The sequence below is a fragment of the Rhinolophus hipposideros genome (genome assembly GCF_964194185.1).
Source record: "Rhinolophus hipposideros genome assembly, chromosome: X".
Lineage (NCBI taxonomy): Eukaryota > Metazoa > Chordata > Mammalia > Chiroptera > Rhinolophidae > Rhinolophus > Rhinolophus hipposideros.
Window position 1 is genome coordinate 127,080,389 of NC_138046.1, and position 23,895 is coordinate 127,104,283.

The 23,895-nt window shown below is 57.4% G+C and overlaps 1 protein-coding gene across 4 annotated transcripts; it reads right to left on the minus strand.

Annotated features, from left to right (window-relative positions):
* Window positions 1-554: 554 nt before the first annotated feature.
* Window positions 555-19,321, minus strand: LOC308494403 (granulocyte-macrophage colony-stimulating factor receptor subunit alpha-like). Of its 4 annotated transcripts, none has more exons than XM_081042211.1 (12): window positions 19,153-19,321; window positions 16,218-16,317; window positions 14,010-14,152; window positions 12,258-12,381; window positions 10,299-10,428; window positions 10,030-10,205; window positions 7,750-7,883; window positions 7,247-7,276; window positions 6,425-6,560; window positions 5,188-5,284; window positions 3,194-3,275; window positions 555-802 (listed from the first exon to the last, which is right to left on the minus strand). In XM_081042211.1, the coding sequence occupies exons 2-12, from the start codon at window positions 16,291-16,293 to the stop codon at window positions 707-709; spliced, it is 1,224 nt and encodes a 407-aa protein (XP_080898337.1). In that variant the 5' UTR covers window positions 16,294-16,317; window positions 19,153-19,321; the 3' UTR covers window positions 555-706. The 4 variants fall into 4 exon arrangements, with proteins under 4 accessions (XP_080898337.1, XP_080898338.1, XP_080898336.1 ...); XM_081042212.1 differs by lacking the exon at window positions 19,153-19,321 and adding an exon at window positions 18,081-18,416; XM_081042210.1 differs by lacking the exon at window positions 19,153-19,321 and adding an exon at window positions 18,081-18,380 and having other exon boundaries at window positions 6,425-6,596.
* Window positions 19,322-23,895: the final 4,574 nt, after the last annotated feature.

The following is a 23,895-nucleotide window of genomic DNA, read 5'->3' on the forward strand; positions in this document are numbered from 1 at the left end:
TGGGACTTCCTCGTGTGTGATGTTTCAGCCTCTGTCATGGTGCTGTCTGTTACTACTTGTGGTTGATGGAATCGTGGCCCCCAAAGCTGTCCCCATCCTATCCCTGTGTGGTGGACAGAATACGGTCCCCAGACACGTCCCCGTCCTAATTCCTGATGCTTGTGACACTGTGATCGGACGTTTTGCTTATACGATTATGTTAGGGACCTGGAGCTGGGAGATGCTGTTTGGTCATCTGGGAGTTCCAATGTCACCACAAGCATCCTTCTGGGAAGGAGGCGGGACGGCCCATTGGCTCTAAGGTGACACGTCTGTGCTCTGTTACATTACGGAGTCGTCACGCATGCGGAACGACTGTGGAAACCCACACCTTCCTAAGCCAGGGCCGGCAGACAGGCAGGGGGACAGGGACGTGACAGGACAACCTGAGGCCACAGACACCCATGTCCCCGCCCCTGCCGTCTGCAGGCTGGGAGGACCCCTGACTTACTGGAAGGTGTGGTTGTGCGTGGAGGACGTTCGAAGGGCATCACACCATCCCTACAACTATAAGTATCGTTGGGAAAAGAAAAAAAATCACATTTTTTTTTAGAGTAAAAAAAACTAAAAAAATAGAAAGCTGTACAAATGCTGGAAACAATGAAAGACACACACGCACATACACCAGTGCCAGCACAACCGGGGACAGGGGGGACACCTGTGACATTCATGGGGTTGCTGTGGAGTCTGTGACCTCTTGCACCGTCAACACGTCTTCATTGTTACCTTTTCCTGCATCAAGTGCCATTGCCTCCCAGACGACCTGGGGAGGACAGAAGGAGGCGCTGTGAGGTTTCCGGCCGACCGGGTGGCAGACAGAAGCCAGAGACTGTCTGCTGGGCCGACCAGGTAGCTGGCGGATGAACAGCACGGCCCCACGGAGGGCTTGGGAAAGGGACATCCCGGTGTAGGGCACGGCACGTGCAAAGGTCCTGGGGCAGCACAGAGCTCCAAGAAAAAGGGAGGGCTCGTCCTGGCCCAATAAGATAGTCAAGGCCTCAGAGGTCGCCGGAGGGGCCGGGAGGTGGGCTGATGGCAATCAGCAGATGTCAAGGGCATGCTGAGTGAGATGTGAGCGGCAGGATGTGACCTGCAGGACAGGGGACAGCCCCCTGCAGGTGGCCCCGGGGACAGAGCCAGAGCCACTAGCAGAAGCCACCAGGGAGAGCGGGACGTGACGGGAGCCCTCAAGGGTGTCTCGGGAGCAGAGGTCACGCTGTCCTTGTGCTTCTTTACCCTGTCTGGGCACTTCCTCTATGAGGCAAGGTCAGACTCCTTTCTGTCTTGGTCCTGTCTCTTCTATTTATCTCTGGATCTATCTATGTATGTATCTATGTAACTATCTATCCGTCCCCCATCTATCTATCTATCTATCTATCTATCTATCTATCTATCTATCTATCTATCTATTTGTCTATCATCTGTCTATCATCTATCTATCTATGTATCCATTCATCCATCCATCCATCCATCATCCATCATCCATCCATCCATCCATCATCCATCCATCATCCATCCATCCATCCATCAACCATCCATCATCCATCCATCCATCCATCATCCATCCATCCATCCATCCATCCATCCATCATCCATCCATCATCCATCCATCCATCCACCCATCCATCATGCATCCACCATCCATCCATCCACCATCCATCCATCATCTATCCATCCATCATCCATCCATCATCCATCCATCATCCATCCATCCATCCATCATCCATCCATCCATCCATCATCCATCCATCCATCCACCATCCATCCATCCATCCATCCATCCATCCATCATCCATTCATCCATCCATCATCCATCATCCATCCATCCATCCATCATCCATCCATCATCCATCCATCCATCCATCATCCATCCATCATCCATCCATCCATCCACCCATCCATCATGCATCCATCATCCATCCATCATCTATCCATCCATCATCCATCCATCATCCATCCATCATCCATCCATCCATCCATCATCCATCCATCCATCCATCATCCATCCATCCATCCACCATCCATCCATCCATCCATCCATCATCCATCCATCCATCCATCCATCCATCCATCATCCATCCATCATCCATCCATCCATCCACCCATCCATCATGCATCCACCATCCATCCATCATCTATCCATCCATCATCCATCCATCATCCATCCATCCATCCATCATCCATCCATCCATCCATCATCCATCCATCCATCCACCATCCATCCATCCATCCATCCATCCATCCATCCATCCATCATCCATCCATCCATCCATCCATCCATCCATCATCCATCCATCATCCATCCATCCATCCACCCATCCATCATGCATCCACCATCCATCCATCATCTATCCATCCATCATCCATCCATCATCCATCCATCATCCATCCATCCATCCATCATCCATCCATCCATCCATCATCCATCCATCCATCCACCATCCATCCATCCATCCATCCATCATCCATCCATCCATCCATCCATCATCCATCCATCCATCCATCCATCCATCCATCATCCATTCATCCATCCATCATCCATCATCCATCCATCCATCCATCATCCATCCATCATCCATCCATCCATCCATCAACCATCTATCATCCATCCATCCATCCATCATCCATCCATCCATCCATCCATCCATCCATCCATCCATCATCCATCCATCATCCATCCATCCATCCACCCATCCATCATGCATCCATCATCCATCCATCCACCATCCATCCATCATCTATCCATCCATCATCCATCCATCATCCATCCATCATCCATCCATCCATCCATCATCCATCCATCCATCCATCATCCATCCATCCATCCACCATCCATCCATCCATCCATCCATCATCCATCCATCCATCCATCCATCATCCATCCATCCATCCATCCATCCATCCACCGTCTATTCTCTGTCTCTCTTCCCCGAGTCTCTTTCCATCTTTTCTCTCCTCCTGCCCACTCCTAATTCCCCCAGACACCGCTCACAGACACGTAACCTCTGACCCCAGGAGGCCACCAGCGAGCGGGTCACAGGGTTCCAGCCACATGCTGGTCCCACTGCGTTGGAGGTGGGGGAGATGACGGCCCCTCCGAGGGTCGCTGTGTCCCTCTGCATCCTGGCTCTGTCCTGTGCACCCCCATACATACCTGGTTGTCGCTTTCATGGTTTTCGTTCAATGTATCTTTGATGCCCGGAATTGGCGTGCAAACACAGTACTTCTGGAGAAACCTGGTAAGACAAGAAAAGTGTGAAGAAAGGACCTCGATGTCCAATTTCATCTTGGCACCAAAACATGACACTCTGTCGTGCCCGTGACATGCATCTGGACTCGTCTTCACAGCAATTTCATTTAACAATCAGAGAGGGACCGACTCAAGGCTCAGATAAGTGAAACAGCAGCAAGCACCCTAAGAAGATGGAGTGATGGCCACAAGGGTCTTCCCAGAACCTTCACTCTGTCCCTTGGACCCACGGGTGGGAGTGGGGGGGTGTCCACTCCAGGAAGCCAGGGGGCGTCCAGGGTCTCGGGCATTAAAAGGCTGGGGTCCTCGGAAGGCACGTGTCCCTCCACCCAAACTTGAATCCCATGGCTTCTGGCAGGGCAGCTTTCCTTCCATGGGCTGGGTTCACGTTCTGTCACTTGGTTTTGGTGTTGTCACAGAACCAGCGCATTTCATCCTGGTGAAGCATTGGAGTGTTGCTGCGTTTTCTGAGGGGCGTTTATTTCCTTTTCACGGCGTCGAGGGAAGCTCCAGTTCTAAGACATCATCTGGTGTTTGTGCTGAGCAGAACGGTGGCCCCAAAGGCATTATATTCAGGTTCTGACCCCCAGCACCTGGGGACAGGAGCTTGTGTGGAAACAGGACCTTTGCAGATGGGACTGAGTGAGGGGTCTGAGACGAGGTCGTCCTGGATCAGGGGACCCTGAACCCAATGACAGTGTCCTCATCAGAGACAGAAGAGGAGGGACACAGACACAGAGGGGACGCCACGTGGAGATGGAGGCAGAGATGGGAGGGAGGCGGCCACCAGCCCAGGGACGCCTGGAGCCCCCAGGAGCTGGAAGGGGCAGGAGGGACCGTCCCCTGGGGCCCCCGGAGGGAGTGTGGCCCTGGGACACCTTGAGGGCAGACTCCTGGTCTCCAGGCCGGGGGAGGATGGGTGTCTGCGGTTGTGAGGTGCCTGGTTTGTAGTCACTTGTTTTTCTGGTGCCCATAGGACACTCACAGAGCTTTTCTTCAGATAACTCTCAAAGGCACGCAGTGTGTCCCCATCCCCGTGACTGGTGGCAGGGCTGAGCCCGGGGACAGTGGTGCCCTGCCAGCACACCCGGCATACGGGACGGCGTTCTCTCCTGGTCCCGATGCCACATTCGTATGCCGTTCTCACTCGTGTCACTTCAGGAGGAAGTGACCACAGGGCTCAGCAGCAGGACGGGAGCTCTGGGGGCAGGGACCTCAGGTGGATGCCCGCGGCCGCCTTACTTCCTGCAGGACCGTCGTGCAGCTGACACTGTCATTTCTCCTGTATGTGCTTCATGCCATCGCACTAGTGAGGTGGCCGGAGCCCACGCTCGCTGCTGAGGACACACGGCTGAGACGATGTAAGGACGGCCACAGAGGTGCTCGTAAGATGCTGATTGTGTGTGGAGGGTGGTGGTGGCTGCAGGGTGGACACTCAGCCAGAGGCAGGGTCCCAGGACAAGTCCTGGAAAGGGGGTGGGCTTGGTGGACCCCGAGGGCTCCGTGAGTCGTGTGGGGACAGATGAAGGCAGGCGGGGGCTCATCCCAGGCTCTGAGGGACAAGGTGAAGCTGGCTGAGCTCCGAGGGGTCCAGTGTCGGGGACTGGGTGCCCACTGGGGCCCAGGAGAAGGCCCCCTTTGGTTGTCTGGCCACGTGGACCGCCATGAACCACTGATACCGCGGTGGAAACCCGGGCCGTCTGCCTGCTCTGCGTGTCACTGTGTTTTTCGGTCTCTCCTCCATCCTCCCCTCTCCCACATGCGGTTCCTGCTGGAAGACCCCACGCTGACCCGCCAGCAGCTCCTCCGGGCGAGAGGCACAGGCCGACTTTGCAACGTGCCTCTGCGTCTTGCAGGGGTAAGGCCGACCTGGGAGCTGGGTTGCGTACTGTTAATACCTTTTTAGAACGAAGCCGAGAATCAGGGAGAGGATGAGGGTCCCTACGACCACCAGCGTGTACATAAGAACTGGGCTGGCTTCCCGTTCTTCAGAGCCTGGGGGAGAGAGATGGTGACACACCAGGTTACCGTCTGGGGCGACTTCTCACAGCTCCCCTGGCCCCCTGGTTCCCACACGCTTGCCAGCTGAGGAAAAGCACCCAGAGCTGCAGGGACATCTGCAGACAAAGTTCCCAGTCCCGAACCCTGGGGACAAAATGACCCTGCGCCCGTGAGTACCCCAAACATAGAAAGCGCCGCGAGAAGGCCGCAAGCCAGAGACCAGCACCCCAGCCCAGAAAGGGCCACGCGAAAAGGAAAGCACAGTTCCGGGCAGACCCTTTCGACACAGTTTGAGGCTTTGGGTTTTGCTTGTCACGTGGAATCAGCACTTTTTTTTTTTTTTTTTGGCCCATGTTTCTACTCGCTTTCGCCATTGGTTTGTTGACGTGTTCCTTGCTGACTTCTCAGAGTACTTTCTTGGTGTTGGATGCATCCGCTATATGGCTTGCAAATAGTTTCCCCCTTGTCACTGCCTTCAGGGTATTAGTGAATGCACCAAAGCATGTGATTTTTCAGAGGGTGACGGTTACCTGTTGGTAATTCTAGACTGTGAAATCGTGTGTGTGTGTGTGTGTGTCTGTGTGGGTGTGTGTGTCGTACAAATTGTACCCCGGCCGCTCCGTGAAACTCCTGCATCTGGGATGGGAAGGAGCGGCACGCAGAACAACGCTCGCCGACCGCTGGCAACGTTGGCCAGTGTCCAGGGCTGGGTGGGGGGAACGGAAACTTTCTAGGTCCCAGCCTGGCTGCAGGCCCGCACCGCTCCATTCTTACCAACGCATAAAAGTCGGAGGCAGGAAACCCGTTGGCTCTCTGGTGCATTCAATTCCTGAAACAGCTCTGTTCTGATTAGCAGGAAACAGCCCCGATTCTGATGGCAACGTTATCCTCACCAGGGGCCAAGACTGGGCAGTGTCTGACGTGGGCCTTTCCTGATGGGGAGGGGACTTTCCTGTGTCCCTTCCTTTGGTGACCTCAGGGGTCCAGCTCGTGAGCCTTTCCCATGCATCAGGGAAAGAAAGAAGCAGAGGCCTGGGTCCAGGCCCTCCTCAGGCCCCCAAGCCGCTCGGAACGGCCCAGGGATAAAAGCAGGTGTGGGACACGTGCAGCCACGCTTTGGGGACATGCACGTACCGAATGCAACCGGCTCGCTCCATTCACTCCACTGCAGGAGCCTGCTGTCTGCGACTCTTATTCTCACAGCATGTCTGACTGTGGGCGGAGGGTTCAGGAAGCTGTATTTATTCTCCAAAGCACCAGACACCTCCACCTTTGGACAAGACACAGAGTGAGAGACACTCGTCACCTGTGTTGAAAAAGAAGAAGGGTGTGTTGGGGGAGGGGGTTGCCTTTTCATTTGCACAACTGACGAGGACGAGACACTCCCAGGCACGCTCGCCCCGTCCGAGCACGCAAGCTGTGCAACGAAAATGGGGATTTGGCTACGAAAGCAACGCCGCGTCGTCACAGGCCGGAGTACCCGTGCTGCCTGGAGACCCGGACGTGGTTTACAAAATTCACGTGCGTCTTTGCGGACGCGAGCTGTTGCAGGAGTGATCACAGTGATACGCGTGAGCTGCTGCGGTCGTGCCCAGAGACGCAGGCACGACCCCGCCGTCAGGGCACGCGGCACGAAGCCCGTGAGGGACGCTAGAGAACCCAACGCTCGTTGGGGTTTTGTAGGAAGAAATCATCTCAACAGGCAAAGGAACGTGTCCTTGAGCAACGTGGGTGGAGGAGGAATAGGACATGAAGTTCACCGGACATAATAAACGTGACAAATTTCAGCACCGGGCCGTGACACTGAGCCCAGGGGCAACCTGCCCGTGGAGGCGACCGGGGGGCCCTGCGTCCCTGCGTCCCTGAGTGGGTGGCCCCGGGAGCCGCTCTCCCCTGGTGGCACTTCCTCCTGTCCCCTTCATCCCCGCCGACAGGGAGTGAGGGTTTGTAACTCACCAGCTGATGGGCACAGGGTTGCACGTTGTCCTAGAAAAACCAAACAGGGCACAGATCAGAAAAGGTTTCCATGGGGAGGTTCTTCACGCTTGTGTCCATTGTCCCCTGGGAATGCAGTGACAGGCACCAACAGAGGCAGGGACGAGCGGAGGGCCGACGTGTCTCAGCTCATGACCACCCTGGAGTGGACCGTGGCCGCGTGGGGAGAGGGCAGTGGGTCACGTTCCCTGATCACGGCTCCTTGTAGACCTGAGCAGGTGACGTCCTCGTGAAAACCCAGGGGACATGGAGCAGAGATTTCCTCCATGTACACTGGGCCCAGGTGGCCACCTAACCACGGGTCCTCCCGTTTCTGCACCAGCCTGTGCGCATCCACCCCTCGGAGCCGTATGAAGCCACCTGGCTCTGTGACCGTCCACTTGGAGCTGCTGTTAGCTCAAGTGCCACCCTGCACTGGTGCCAGTGTGTCACCCTCCCGTGTCCTGTGCCCGGGTGCCGCTCACCTGGGTCCGGATGTCCAGCTGGAACTGGAACTCCAAGTCGGACACTCGCCGTCGGGTGCGCGGCTTTGCCCACTGGATGAGGCAGCGTGATTTGTTGCAGTGCACGGAGATGTTATGGGGGGGGCTGTATTTCTCTGTAACGAGAACCCAGCACACACCCCTGAGCCCCAAGGCTTCCCTGGGCCGCCTGGCTCCGAGGGGCAGCTCCCCGCGGTCACCAGGACGGTTGGCGCTGCAAGGCGACCGATAGGCTGCGATGGGCCGAGGAGAGGAAGGGTGGGTCCCCGCAAGCCCAGGGCGGGAGGGAGTCCGTGGTGGGTCTGCAGGCCAGAGACAGGCTCCTTTCACACGTGTGTCATCAGAGGGGCCTGGAGCCACCCATGGGACCCTGAGCCTGCAGGTCGGGAGACGGGGCTGCCTTGGCAGGAAAGACAGTGTCAGGATACGGCTTGTCCTCGAGAGACCAGCCTGGGGCGGGGGCTGGAAAGAAGAGAAAGAGCTGGCAAAATAACCCAAACCCGAAGCAAAGCCAACACGCCAGTCGCCCAGGCTGGGCGATCGGCTGGGGGCTGTGGCTTCTACGGAGAGGGCGGCGGCCGCAGTGCGGGTTCCGGCATGGGGACACACGGCCGTCTGGCCGACAGGCTGGGGTCGCCCAAAGTAAGGGCGACGGGAGAATAGGGTCCCCACGGCACCAGCACAGGCACGGCTGCTGACTGGGGGCGTTGGTGCATATGTGAAAGGAAGGGGGGACCCCCGCACCGTCAACGAGACATGGATATTCAGTGGTGACGCCTTCGGTGGTTCCAGCAGCAAACAGGACGGGAGCCCTGCGAGTGAACCCTCTGTCACTGTCGCCCATGCCGTTCTGGACACTGAGACGACTCGGTTCCACTATGGGACCCTTGGAGGGTACGTTCGGGCCACTGGCCGAGGGACACCTCTTCTCTTGGGACTGTAAACCTGGAATCTACATCTCGATTGGTCCATGGGCCACATTTCCCTGGACCTACAGCGTCACTGCAAATCACAGCGTGCATGTCCAAGCTCAGCACAAAGAAAAGGCCACCGTCCCCAAATCTCCGTGGGTTCACCGACCCGGAAGCTCCACGAACCCCATCCTCTTGGGTTTTCTGACGGTTTCCTGACGTAGGCACAGCTGATTGCATCACTACCCGTAGAGGGACTGACGCCGATCTCCAGCTCGTCTCCTCTCCCCCCACGTTCAGGTGAGTGGGGCTGACAGTTCCAGCTTCTCATCGCTGGCTGGGTCCCCGTCCACCAGCCCGGGGTCCTCCCAAAAGTCACCTTATCAACGTAACTAAAGGCCCCGTTATCATTCTCCTCACAGGAAAGTCCCAAAGCGTTAGGACCTCCGTGCCAGGACGCAGACCACACGTCGTTTTCTCAGTAGAGATCGCCGCATGGCGTTTGGAAATAGTGTTTGCATTTGTTGGCTTAAATAGGGAGGCACCCGATTCTCCTGCGGAGTGGAGCCGTGTGCTCAGGACCCGGGACACCTGCCACCTGGCCAGGGGCACACGGCAGCAGCTTCCCCAGCAGGTGAGCCTGCACGTGGCCGACCCCAGGGTGTTAACGGCAGAACGGGCATTTTCTGAATTTCCCTATGAAACCTCCTACCCCGTCTCCCGATGACGAGCCAGCACCCCGAGCACACAGTCCACCGCTCTGGATATCATGACAAGCAGCAGGCCGCTTGACAATCCTTCAGGGACACACCACAAGGTCACGTTCAGCAACGGGAGTTGACCCCTAACCAGGGAGCAAAGCCTGGGAAGCCCTGCAGCCTACGTCCAGGATTTGCTCTAGAATCTGCCTGCTTGCTTCTCCGCGGTGGCTGTCTCTCTAATTTGGGGAGATGTGTCACTGCACCGCCCCCGATAAGGCAAAAGAAAGCTGTGCCTGCAGCCACATGGGGATGTCCCCGAAAGGGCCAGGGCCCCCCACCTGCGGGTCTGACCGACTGTCCTCGCTTTTGTCCTGGGAGGGCCGGGCTTTGCTGTCAGCGCCAGGCTGCGCCAGCACCGGGCACGGGGGCTGGAGGAGCATTGGAAGAGCCTTGGCTTCCTGGGGCGGGGGGCACCAGGGCCTTGGGACACCTTGATGTCACATTCCTGATCTGGGGGACACTACATTCTCATCTTTTTAGGCCTCAAGTCGGGGGCCATTTGTGACAGCCCCTCTAGGAAACGTATGCCGATCTCAATGCAAATGGTTTGACCGTGCTAAGCAATGGTGACATCTTGTTCTGGTTCTCACCTATTTTGTGAATCGACAGAATAGTATCAAAGAACTGGATTCCTGTCTGTTGGCTGGTCCCGTTAACCAGGAAGTACGTGTTGAACGCTAACTGTGACAGGTTTTGGAAGTGACATCCCACGTGGGTTCCTGCGTCCTCTGCGTAACGGGGACATTCTCTTTCGTGCGGGTTCTTCCTGTAAGATTCCAAAGGGTTCCGGCAACAATCAACACATTTCTTTCTTTTTTTGCTGTATTTCTCATCGTCTCCGCATGAGGTGAACACTTACTTTGAGTCTTTCAGATACAAGAAATATTGGACATCATCGGGGGCTGATGGGCCCTTGGCCCAAGTGCAGTTCATGAAATCGGCATCGTAGATAAGACACGAGAAGTTTCGGGCAGCTGTGCCCGCTCCACCTGGGGGAGAGGCAGAAACAAAATAATTGGCAGTGGAAGGTTCCAAGTGGGTCGTAGACCAGATGGCTTTGTGGTTTCCACGTCCACCAAACCACCAAAGAAGCCGTAACACGAATCCTTCTTAAGCTCTTCCCCCCAAATAGAAGAGGGAGCACGTCCACACTCATTTTATGAGACCAGCATCTCCCTAATCGCGACGCAAAGAAAGAAAATTACAGGCCCATTGAGCTAATAAACGTGGACGTAAAGATCATTAACAAAATACTAGCAAACCAGGTCCAACAGCACGTTAACAGAACTACCTGCCAAGAACACACAACGAGGAAAGGATGATCTCTTTACTAAAGGATAACGGAAAAACTGGATATCCACATACATTAGAAGGAAACTTATCTCACATGGAAATTAAGTCAAAATGCGTTAAAGACTCACACATAGGACCCAAAACTATAAAACCACTAGAAGAAAACGCGGGGGAAATGGAGCTTCACATTGACCTTGGCAATTATGTTTTTGGACATGACGCCAAAACACGGGCAAGAAAAACAGACAACTGGGATTCCATCCAAGTGCAAGGCTTTTGCCCAGCAGACGAAACCCTAAGCAGAGTGACAGGCAATCTACAGAATGGGAGAAAATATTTGCACACCACAAATATCTGATAAAATGGTTACTATCCAAAATGTGGAAGGAATGTAAGCAGCTCCACAGCAGAAAACACATCAGCAATGAAACCCCCCAATAATCTGATTACAAAGTGGGCAAAGGACCCGAAGAGACATTTTCCCAAAGCAGACATAGAGATGTCCAATAGGGGCATGAAAAAAAATCAATGCTCAACATCACTGATCATCAGAGAAATAGAAATCGAAACCACAATACGATGTCACCTCACACCTGTGCCGGAATGGCCACCATCACCAAGACACGAGACAGCAAGTGTCAGCGAGAATGTGGAGAAAAGGGCACCGTCGTGCACCGTTAGGATTGCACGTTGGTGTAGACACTATGGAAAACATATGGAGGCTCCTCCAAATACTCAAAACAGAACGACCTTATCAGGCAGCCATTGTACTTTTGGATATGCATTCCAAGGACATGAAATCTTTATCGTGGAGAGATATTTGCAGCCATGCTGCACCATGTTCATTGCAGCGTGATTTGCAGAAGCCAAGAAATGGAAACAACCTAAATGTCCACGGACACATAAATGGATAAAGAAAATGGGGTCCATATATACAATGGCATATTACTCGGCCATAAGAAGTGACATGCTACCATTTGCAACAATGGGGACGGACCTAGAGGGCATTGTGCTAAGTGACACAAGTCACACACGCAGAGACAAATACTGTACCATCTCTTTTATATGTGGAATGTAAAATGGTCAAACGGATGGAATGAGAGCATAGAATGGTGGTTGGCCATTGGCTGGGCTGGGACGGAGGGGGAAATCAGGAGATGTTGGTCAAAAGGGACATGTGTTCACTTATGCAAGGGGAATACATCCTGGGGACCTCCTGCCCAGCATGGTGACAACAATTAATGATACTGTATTGTTCACTTCACATACGCTAAGAGAGTGGGTCTTAGGGGTTCTCCCCAGGAAACAATAAAAGAAAGAAAACGGTGAACCTGGGAGACGACGGATGTGTTAATAACTTGTCTGTGGTAATCACTTTACAATACATTCACGTATCAAAACATCAAGTTGTACGTCATCAAAGCACACAATTCCTGTTTCAATTATATCTCAATAAAGCTGGAAAAAGGGGTCTCGGTTTTGGTGCGAGTGGGGTGCAGAAGGGTCACGGTGACGGTTTCCCTACCTGGGTTTGTGAAGAACAGCTTTTCTGTCGTCTGTCGTTGGCTGCTATTTACTGTAATTACGAACGTGACTCCCTCGTGGAGACAAGAGTTCTGAAAGGTGCAGTGACACTCTTTCTTCTTGAGCTAAAAAGAGGCAACCAGCCAGCGGATCAGGCAACAGGTTTGTGTCCTCTCCTGTTGACTGTCACTTGCTCTTACGCTGACCCCGGGACACCATCCGCCCACCCCACTCCCTGCGTGAAATGTCCCCCGTGTACCTCCTTTGGTGGGTGGCCACGTGCCATCTTGCTGGTGGGACCTTAACTCGATAACCTACAGCAGCGTTTAAAGGTGCACAACAGAACTCACATTTCACTGTGCGCTCGGTTACTGTGACCTTGTCACAATGCAGGTTCTACTCCACCAAGCCCCAGGCGAGGCCTGCGATTCTGCCTTTCTAACAAGTTCTCCAGCGATGCTGATGGAACCCACTTGGAGCAGAAAGGTCCCGCGGCAACTTGAACGTCAGGGAGTTCAAGGCACCCTCTCTTACTGTTATTGTGTTTTCTTGTCCTATCTCATACTCCACAGCCTCTCACAAGCTTCACGGTTACATTGTATCCAAGTCTGTCTGCTCCTGCTGGAGACTAACGCTATTTCTTTCTCCCACAAGCTTCACGGTTACATTGTATCCAAGTCTGTTTGCTCCTGCTGGGGGCTAACGCTATTTATTTCTTTCTCCCACAAGCTTCATGGTTACATTGTATCCAAGTCTGTCTGCTCCTGCTGGAGACTAACGCTATTTCTTTCTCCCACAAGCTTCACGGTTACATTGTATCCAATCTGTCTGCTCCTGCTGGGGGCTAACGCTATTTATTTCTTTCTCCCACAAGCTTCATGGTTACATTGTATCCAAGTCTGTCTGCTCCTGTTCTGGGCTAATGCTATTTCTTTCTCCCACAAGCTTCATGGTTACATTGTATCCAATCTGTCTGCTCCTGCTGGGGGCTAACGCTATTTCTTTCTCCCACAAGCTTCACGGTTACATTGTATCCAATCTGTCTGCTCCTGCTGGGGGCTAACGCTATTTATTTCTTTCTCCCACAAGCTTCATGGTTACATTGTATCCAATCCGTCTGCTCCTGCTGGGGGTAGTGCTACAATATAACCTCTGATGGGTCCACCCAGTCAAAGGCCGCTGCTGTTCCATGAGGGCAGGCTGCCAGCTTCCCTAAGCAACTAAAGGGGTACGGACGTATGTAAGTCACAGAAGAAACCATTTGTCTTCCCCCATCACTGTTGATGGACGTGTCGTCCCCCCTGAAAGACAGCTCTGGAAATTCTGGGAGCCTTTGAATGCTCTGTTGGGACCTAAGCTTGATGCTCTGGGCCCCCCATCCTGCCAGCCCGCCCCATTTCCCCTTCCTCGGGTGGCTGACTGTCCCGAGGGTCCCACCTCCTCTCAGCTCCCTGCACCCTCTGCGGGGCCTGAGCTCATGGAGGCTCTGAGCTGGGGCTCCTCGCCTGGGGGGGGGGGTGGGCTGTAGCACCCTTCCTTTTGGGAGAAGACGTTTTCCGGGGAGCCCCTCGGTCGCCCGGGAAGCAGGGCACTGGACATACGCCTGCATTTTCCTGGCACTGCTAGAACCCTGGCTCCTCTGCGTGTCCTCGTGTCACGTGTGGGTTTCTCATTTGCACCGGCTGTTGTCTGGTTTCTAACTTGATGGGGGCTACGTCAAGGGTATCAATGGGGCATATGAAATCCATCCTACTTTCATTTTGACTGATGCGTTATCCTTCTGAATGATCTCACATTGGATGGCGGTGGTGTTTTCGTGGCAGTCCCAAGTTAAGGTCATTGTGCTGCGGTCGAACCTCGCGTGTAGACTGGGGGTGGGTCCCGTGCTGTGAGAAGCTGAAAGATGTAGCCAGCAGATTCAGAAACCACTCCTCTGTGGTCTCTATTCCCCCTCCCCTACATATGCCACGGCGTACATGCTAAGATCAGCGCTGGGACTTGCTGTCCCCTTTCCTCTGTCACCACGGCGGCCCCAGGACCTTGTCACGTCCTCAGAAACGCCTCCCTTTCCCATCTCTCCTTCCTGCCTGGACTCCTTGCCTTTGCTCCACGAGGAGATACATGATGACCAACCAGGAGGGAACAAGACCGAGTCCAGCTGTCCCCATAGGAAGAAGTCACTCCTTGTCATTTGTATGACAGAGACTTAGGGGTGGGCAGATGGGTGGGAGGTTTCACTGGGGACAAGAAGGAAGTGGCTGGGTCCCAAGTGGAGGCGGCTGGTCTGGGGAAGGTGTAGGTGGCTGACGAGAAGCCAGACAACCGTGCGATTGGCTGGGGCAGTTCCCTGGTTTGTCTGCTTGGCTTCAGGGGGAAGTGGGGGCAGGGGTGAGGGGACTTGTCCGTTTCTAATCCAGTCCTGGGGGGCCAATAGCTACAGAAGCTGTCATTTAGCTTCTCAGATTGGTGGACACAGGCCCATCGGGCGTCCTGCAAGCCCGGCTTGAAGGCAGGCGGGTGTCCTGCCCGATGCGGGTGGACAAAGGGCTGGTTTCTGGTCCGGTCCCTGCGTGTCTGAGTGAGACTTTTATTTTTATGGGAGGGCGGGTGATTTCCGTGTGCATCTGGAAGGTGTCACCCCATGCAGTCTCTGGGCTCAGTGCCTCCCACCCGCATTCTCCCCGTCCCATCCCAGGGGCCTTCCGTGTCCCGGCCTCTGGGGTCCAAACGGAAATCTGTTCTCACGTGAGTTCCTTCAGCCACCTTGGAGCCCACGGCTGCCTGCGGGCTTCTCCCCGTTCCACGTCACTCGTCATTTCTAACACACACAATCGTCTGCAAAACCCAATTCTCTGCCCTTGAGTTCATACCCACCCTGGCACGTCTGGAATGGTCAGCAGAACTCTGGTGGCACGGAGGAACCCACATGCCATGTGTCCCCAGGACCTGGGGCCCCCAGATTGCGAAGGGTCCATCCCGTTCCATGTGCAACACACCAGAGAGGGGCCGGGACTCAAGAAGCCACCAGGACTGCACAGAGTGTGACTGCAGGAAGCTTGCACAGGTCCCCTGTTTGCAGGGCGGGGAGACAGCTGCCTCCACCAGGAGCCACGCTGGTCTCTGAGGGGTGGGGAGCCGTGTGCGCTCCGTGCACATTTCCCACTCAGACCCACGTTCACAAAGACGCCTGTGCATTTGTTTGGGTCCCAGCTCTGTCAGTCCCTGGCTGTGTGACTTTCCATAGGCTGCTTACCCTCTCTGTTCCCTGCTCTCCATCGGGGCTGCACAAAGCAATCACGTGTCTGCCCTCAAAAGGTCGGTTAAAAGTCACAAACGCTAACAGTCGTTGGGCAGTTCTCCCTGGTCATTTCGAGGTGCCCAGGCCTGGGCAGTGACTCCTGAGCATGCTCTTAGGGGCGTTTGGGGTTCCGGGGAGTCCCTGTCCCGCCCGGTGAGCTTCGTGTACCTGGATGTCTTGACACTAGGTAAGTTGAGCCTGGAGGACGCAGGCTGTCCCTGAGACCGAGAGTCTCCCCACGACCCCAATCTGCAGTCCATCGTACAGCGCCGACGGCCCAGGAAGCAGCACGCCCACCGCCCAGCACGCCCACCACACGCAGTCGGGACCTAAGGGTGTGTGTTTCACCACCGTCCTCCCTCAAAGGGCGAGGGGCTGAGACCCAACATCAGAACCAATACCTGATACGCACACGCAGTGATGCTTCCCCTTCCCCCCCCCCCCGAAGGCTGCTGGTTAGACCGCGCACGTCTCTCTGCCTCGCTTTCCCTGTCTGCAGCGCCCGTGATGTGGCACGCGGCCAGCCCGCGGGCAGTGGTGTCCCACGTCCGTAATGCACGTTAGAGGCCAGAGGAAACTGGACTCACGTTGCAGGACACGTCCGCAGACACCAGGTCATGCAAGGGGAGAGGCGGGAAAAAGCCACGCGCCGCACACACTTACCCTCGTCCTGCCGGGTCAGGAGAAACGCCGGGTGTAGCAGCACTGAGAGCAGGACGGCCTTCGCCGGGGAAGCCATGGGGCTCCCACAGGACGGGAGGTGCTGGGGGGACAGAGAAACAGACTGAGGAAACGCGTTGTCATAGAGGACACTCTGGTGGCCAGACAGGACGGGGCGGGGGCGGGGGCGGGGGAAAAAGGGGAAGGGATTGAGGACTGGCAACGGGCACTTTCGCAATCGTCCCGGGGACGGAAAGCACAGCACAGGGACCAGCGGCAAGAACGCGGTGGTGACGACGCTGGCGGGGGCCGGGTGGGGACGAGACGCATCGGGGGAGCGGCTTTGTAAGTTATGTGCGCGTGTCACCGCTGCGCCGTACACCTGACACTAGTGTTGGATTGTAAGGCAACCGTCACGGAAACATCAGTGCATGAAACAACTTGCACAAGTCGAGTCCGGGAAGGATGCCACAAAAAGTGCAAATTCCCTTTGCTCCTGAGCCCCCCTGGGGGCCCCTGCGCCCTCTGTCACAGCCCCTGTCCCCCTGCACGGGCCCGTCCTGTGGGGAATCCCACTGCTGGCTCACAGCCGTTTGCCTGTGCCACCTGCGATGACACCGTGTGGACAGGGGACTTCCCAACTCCCGTGACCCATCTCCGTGGAGCGACCCCGCCTTTCACCCCACGTCCCTGGACCACCCAGGCCCCGGCCCGTGTCACACAACTGTTCCTGTTGGTGCCACCGTGTCCCATCGTGCCGGCCGTCCCCCAGACCCCGCAGGCCACCCCCACCTCGCACCCCGAGCCGTCTCTTCTCGGATGTCCCTGCATGTGTCCTGCTCGAATGTGCCCTGTTTCCTCACCGCTCTGTCCCCCTTCCCAGCCTGTCTGTGCAGCGCAGGGTCCCCTGCCTCCTGTCGATTGCAAAGTGCTGGGTGCCCTGGCCTTTCTCCCGGCTGCAGCCCACAGGGGACCACGCCACCTCCTCCCCTCACGTGTGCGTGCCTGGGCCGGCACGTACGGGGGCCCCGCCAGCCTCCATCTCTGTCCCCCAGCCTCCCAGAGCCCCCGCGCCCCTCACTCTCTACCAAAGGGGAAATAAAAGCAACCGTCCGACCGCAGGGTCTAACGTGTCCACCTCCCGAGCGTCTCGCACCCTGCGTGACCGTGACCGGGAGCCACCTGCGTCCCCCCCTGCGGGCTGGGCCCTGCCTCCCCCAGCCTTCCTCAGGGCCCTGCACGGTTCTCCAAAACGGGGGGGGGGGATTTCCTGGCCGTGCCCCAGACGCACACGGGGCCGCTCCTTCCTCAGCCTTGCGATCCCAGTTCCCCTCCCCGATTTTCACATCTGCAATTGCAATTTATAAACCGCCTTGTGGAGATGTGAGGGGAGCTGCCTGCGTCGCGGGGGCAGGGGGGCTGGGGTCGGGGCGAAGGCGGGACCCACGCCTGGGACATCGCAGGTGTCTGCGCTCCTGCACCTGCCCCCCCATCCCACACCGTCCCCACAGGCGGCTCCTGTCACTCCTGTGTCGGGGACGTGGGCGCGGGCCCCCTCTGAGGCGCGGGGCGCCCTCAGTTCCTGCACCGAAAGCTTCGCTCGGCAGCTGCCCACCCGCCTTGCTCACGGCCTCCCACCATCGCGAGGCAGCGAGACCACGAGTTAAAAACAATGCGGCAGCCACGCTCTGACCTGCTCCAGGGCCGCCCTGGTAGGTAAACGCCGGGCGCTGTCCCACGGCTCCGGGCCGAGCCCCGCACGGCCACTTAGGCAGAGCAGGACGCAGCCAGGCCCACGGCTCGTCCCCCGAGTGCCCCGTGCACACCTGTTACGCCGACCCTCTGTATTGCACGACCACCACTTACGAGGCGTCTGCGCAGAAGAGGCCGGGAGCTGAAGCCCGCGGACACCTCGCGGCTTTATGCACCGGGCCTTCCTCTGCTTCTTGTTTTCTTTTCCTTTTTCAGGTGAGGCCACATTCCCGTGGCATCAAACACACCTTTGCAAAGCAGCACAAGCTGCACCCATCGCCTCCACTGGGTTCCAGACCGGTTTCGTCCCCCAGAGGGACACCCACCCCCGCGTCGCCCCCCAGCCCTGGCAGCCCCCAGGGTGTCTTGCGTGTCGGTGATGTTCGCGTGGTGCCAGGTGTTGCAGAGAAATGGAAACTCGCTGGTACCACATGTGCGCCCGGGCCACGCGCTGGGCCCCGACTTCCTCTTCCTTGGGTTTCACCCCGGGACGCTTCCTTCTCCTCGTTGCATTTCAGCTTTCTGCAGACCCCAGGCCAGAGGCAATCGCCGGCACCCTCCATCGACCAGATGAGTGTTTCTCAAATTCACTGCGCACGCAGGAGCCACCGTGGGGGCAGGAGGCCAGCGGCGCACAGTCAGCCTCGGCGGCGGGTTGGTGCCACCGTCTGTGGGCACCCGTTGGGGGACCTTGGGTTCCCAGCTCCCTGAGGTCCCGGGGGTCGGGGGGACCCTCAGTCGCTGTTCTCAGACAACACCCAGACGCAAACGGCGGGTTCCCCAGTGACAGCCTGAACCCCACCCGGCCACCAGCTCCGCCCTTGGTGGCCAGGGTCTCTCAGATAAGGCGGCTGGACCTTTGACGTGGGGACCAGCGTCCCCCCGGGGACCATCGCACGCACACAGTGCTGCCAGGTGTTGGGACACTTTTGGACTCAGCCCGGTTGTCCTGGGAACGTCAGCAAGCTGGGTGCTGGGTCAGCGATGACGACACAGCCCGTGGCCGTCAGACCCGTCTGCGGTGACCCCGGTTGGATGGGCGGGCGCCCCTCAGCCAGCGGTCCCCGTGTCCCATGTGACGGGTCACGGACCTGGAGTCCGAGCCGCCAGCCCCAGCCCCACGAGCAGGACATTTCGCCGTAGGGACGACCCATGTGAAGGAGCACGGAGTCAGGGGCAGGCTTACCGCTCCTGAGCAGGCGGTGCTCCAGCTGTCCTCTCGCGGCTGCCTGGCGGGGGCCCCGACAGCTAGCGGTTCCCGTTACCCACTAACAACACTCTGATTGCGAGAGCTTCCTATTTCCACAGAGCTCCCGCCCCTTCCTGCCTCACGTCTCCCTTATAACCCACTTCTCTTTAGCTGCTCGGTGACCTCCTCACACCCCTGCTCCCCAGCGTGTCTCCTGGGGTCAGCCGTCCCCTGGCACACACACGCACGCACGCCACGCACACCCCGCGTGCCCTCGGCAAAGCGGCACGAGCAGACGTGGGGGCCGTCGTGGCAGCACATGGGAAGGCTCGCCGGGCAGCTTGGTGTGTCCAGGACGGCCTGTCCCCGAGGAGGGAGCCGCTCCCTGCCTGCGCGCGGGGGCCTGTGTCCTGGGTGCCTTTTGACATCGGGCCGGTGCTGTTCACTTTGTGAGGCGTTCACAGAGCAGCCCGGGGACGGAAACCCCCCAGAGGGAGTAGGAAGCAGGTTTGCAGGAGGACAAAGCTGAGTGGAAGGTTCCCAGGGGCTGGGGACACAAGTGCCACACGGGAGGTCCCCCGAGAAGAACCGGCACAGGAGGAGGTGGGCACGTGTGTCCTGTGGACCCGGACGTCGGACTCAGTCCCGGGGGGATGAGGGACGGGCCTGGAGCTCCCCGGCCACCGCGTGTCACACGGAGTGGCAAGCGCCAGGGAGGGCTCGAAGGCCAGCCTGACTGACGGGGCCCATGGGTGGAGGTGGGCCCTCTCCTGGACCGTCACCCCCAGGGACACGGGGCTGCTGCAGGCCCGTCCCTGATGAGCAGTCTCAGAAGCCGAGCAGCACAACAGCCGGGCCGCGGGACGCGGCTGTGACAGCGAGACGGGGGCCGAAAGGCCGGGACACGCCTGCAGCGGGAGGGTCCACACAGGACAGCGTCAGGGCTGAGCACATTCGGGAATGTCGGTGGCTTCTCCGAGCGGGAGCCAAAGCAGGACCTGGCAAAGAATGGGGTGAGGGGACGAGACGTGTGTGCCGTCGTCGGCGCCCTGTACGCCGCTTCCTGGGGGGAACAGGCGGCACCACGAAATCCAGGAAGGCGTTTGCACTGGAGCAGTGGGTGTCCCACGGCGTTTCCTTCCTGGCGGGAGAGAGACTCCCGATTCTGACCCCGCGTGGGCCTCTGCAGGGTGAAAAATCCCACAACACACGTGTGTGCTAAAGAGTGACGTCCCCGAGCCTGGGTTGTCCACACGCTGCCGGTTGCAAGGCCGGTGTGGGCTTGGCCAGCTCCTGGGAGGCCCCCTCTGAGCCCTCGGATGTCCCGCGTTGTACGGATGTCTTTGCTCTCCGGGGGCTTTGGGTTGGGCCACGATGTGACGGACGGTGGCACCTTTGGGTCGTCCCATATCTACAGCTCTGGAGGGGCTTTGGACGACCAACTCGGGTGACCCATGCTGTGCAAATGGCCCCAATAAAAAGGCTGCACGCCAAGGCTTGGTGAACATTCCTGGGCAGCAAACGTCCACGCATGTGGTCACACACCACTGCTGGGGGAGTGAGAACCGTCCCTGCACGTCCACGGGCACAGGACACCGGCAAGCTCCCTCACGTCCGTGTCCCCTGCACCCTGTCCCCTGCACCTTCTGCCCTTGCTCCGTCTTATCTGCATGTGTTCGCTGTGCTAAACCAGAACCGACAGTCCGAGGGCTTTTTGGGGTCCAGGCATTGAAACAGAGAGTGGTCCTGGGGAGCCCGACGTCGTAACTCTTTCCCGTCTCGCCGGCCACCACGTGTGGTCGTACCTCACACACGGCAGAAGGTTCGTCAGCGAGGGTCTGACATTTAAGCGAGGGTCTGCACAAATGTCAGCGTGTCGCTTCTCGGAACCCCCGTGTCCTTCTTTTCGTCGCTGTGTTTGTGTTGGCTTTCTCGGATCTGCTCAGAACGGCCCCCAGGGCGTGGGCACGCGGGGTGGGGAGTGAGGGTCACCCTGCCTGGCCTTCACGTCCCTGCTTTCTCTTTCTGGAACTCGGAATTTTGACTGACGTGCCAAGTCGTCACCTTTGGTGTACTTTCTGATAAAACGGGAACGTGTCCCACAACACACACAAGTGCTCCAAGAACTCACGATGAAGGGAAAGCAAAACTGTTCCCGACAGCTGTGGCCCTGCTCACGTCTGTCCCTCCAGCGAGGTGGCTGTCACAGGTCGGAGGTCCCCCTGGCTGGAACCGTTGGATGACGGGGAAGTCAGGGCCCATTTGTCACTCGTTGGTGCCTGGAAGTGCAAGCAGGGATGTGGAGACCAGGTGTCCCCGTGAGCCTGTGCCTGGTTTCCAGACTGTCAGCTCCACGGACAAGTGTCCCCTTCCCTTTGAGGGATAAAGGGCGTGAGGAAAGCGCTTAGGAGAAAGACCCAGACCTCCTAAATGACGTCCTTCCTTTAAAAAGAAAAACAGAGACAGTCTCCAAAGCAGACTTAAAAAAAATCAGATTAAAAAAAAATCTATAAAGCAGATTAAAAAAAAAAAAAACATCCACCCGTGGTGACGATGGATAAAGGACGGATGGATGGACGTGATAGGTGATTAATGGATGGACGGCAAAGGGCATCTGATGGACCTGTGTGAAATCCAAGCACACATTACTCCGTATCATTTTGATTTCAAAATATGTTAAACGGCAATTTAAAAAAATAAAACATCACCATCTTTTTTTTTTAATTTTTTTTCCCTGATGAGAAAACTTATGTCTTTCTGTGCGTGTCAGATTGGGAGGAAAAACAGCATGAACATGTCTTTTTCTTTCTTTCTTTCTTTTTTTTTTTTCCCCCAGGCCGTCCTGACTGAGGGGACGGGTGTCCATTCATCAGCAACATAGAGAAAAGGCGGCAGGACATTGATGGAGTGTCACGCGCCCCGAGGCCACAAATCTTTTCCACAGCTGCCTGTTCCTGTGCGAGTTGCGAGCAGCAAACTGGAAAGCGATCGCATTCACAGAAAGATTGAGGCGCTCGGCACCTGGGCTGTGTGCCTGTCGCCCCGGCCTGTCCTCGCTGCGGCAGGTCCCCTGACACGGACGCCTCCTTGGGGACACGGGGGCCACGCCTGGGCGGGCAGCCGGCTCCACCCCAAGGCCACGTCCCCCGGGACAGCACGGGAGCTGCTCCTGAGTGTGTGCGCGCGGGCAGCCCCTCGGGGACAGACTTCTACGTGGCCTCCTTGTCTGCAAGTGTGGACGGCCCTCAGTGACACCCAGTGACACTGCACGTGAGGCCGTGAGCACAGCAGCCGTGAGGAGACACGTTGTCTCCTTGCCCACTTCCAGCTCACCTCCCTGCGGGATGAAAATCTGCTTCGTGGGGTTCAATGGCGGGCCTCACACAGGAGCCCCTGTTTGGCCCCCGCCCGCACCCAGTGCTCCCCGGGCCGGAGGATGTCAGCCAGGGGACGTCCTGCCCCCAGGGGGACGTCTCTGGTTGTCACACTGCGGAGGGGGTGCTCCTGGCACCTGCGGGTGGGGACCAGGGACACGGCTCAGGGTCCTGCAGGGCCCAGGACGCCCCTGCTGACAATGGCCCGCCCCAGACGTCTCTAGTACTAAGGAGAAGCCCTGGCCCTGGGTGCCTGGTGACGACCCATGTTTGCCCTTTGTGCCAGAGGCCACTCAGTGCCCCGACGTCACACCCCGTCTCCCTCCCCTCGCGTCTCCTCCGCAGGACAAAGGAAAGTGAGGCTTGTGACTCTTCCCCGGAAGGGGGAGGTGGAGGAGGGCGGCTGAGCAGAAGCAGGACCTCGGCCAGCTTTCGGGGGAGACTGCAGCCCTGGCGACGTGGGCCATCGCTTTTCCCAGAAGTAGAAGGCGCTATCAAGAGACGGCGTTTCCACGGCATGTGTGTGGCCAGCATTTCTCAACTTCCTGCCTGCGAGTCTGCCTGGCGCTCCCTGGGGAGGCGCGTAGCCACCCCTCCCCCCCTCGGTGCCAAGAGGCACCCGGTTAAGGGGCACGTTCGTGGGGACGAGAAGGCCGGGCTAGACTTGTGATCATGGATCGGCGTCGTGTCCCCCTTGGTGCCGTGTGGCGCAGCGGGACGGACACACAGCCTGTCGGGCTCCAGAAATGTACCAAGTAGGAGAGAATGATGCTGAATTGGCCCGTTTCCTACGGAAGAAACTGCACCACTTTGAGTCATGATTTCCAACGTGGAGAATTAGTGTGAGACACGGGGTCAGAAGGGTCCCTGACGGGGCTGTTGGGCACCGTGTGGAGGCCTCACTCCCGTGGTTTCCTGCAGGCCAGGCCTGAAGAACCGTGCGGCGGCGTCTGTACGACATTCCTCTTCCTCCCTGGGCACCCACGCTCTCAGGCTGTGCTCAATACCTGGCCTTTCCCTTCATCCTGCCCCTTCCAGGCGCACGTGCTGCCCCCTGAGCTCCCACAGCTGCTTAAATGCTGCCACTTCGCGCTCTCACCTGACTCTGCTCTTTAGCGCCTCTCCACCCCGGGGAACGTCTTTCCTCCTTAGAAGCTGTTTGCTGAACGGGGAGGGACACAAAGGGGTTTAGGAGCCCCAGGGACAGCTATCCATTGTCCACTTTATCACACAGGTCCCCCGTTTCTTCTCTCACCATTGCCTTTCCAACTAGCCTGCGGGCCCTGGTTCTTAACGGCCTTTATGTCCACGGAGCCCAGCGGACGGCTGGAGGTGATGTCCCGTGGTTCTAGAAAAGGGGGACGGG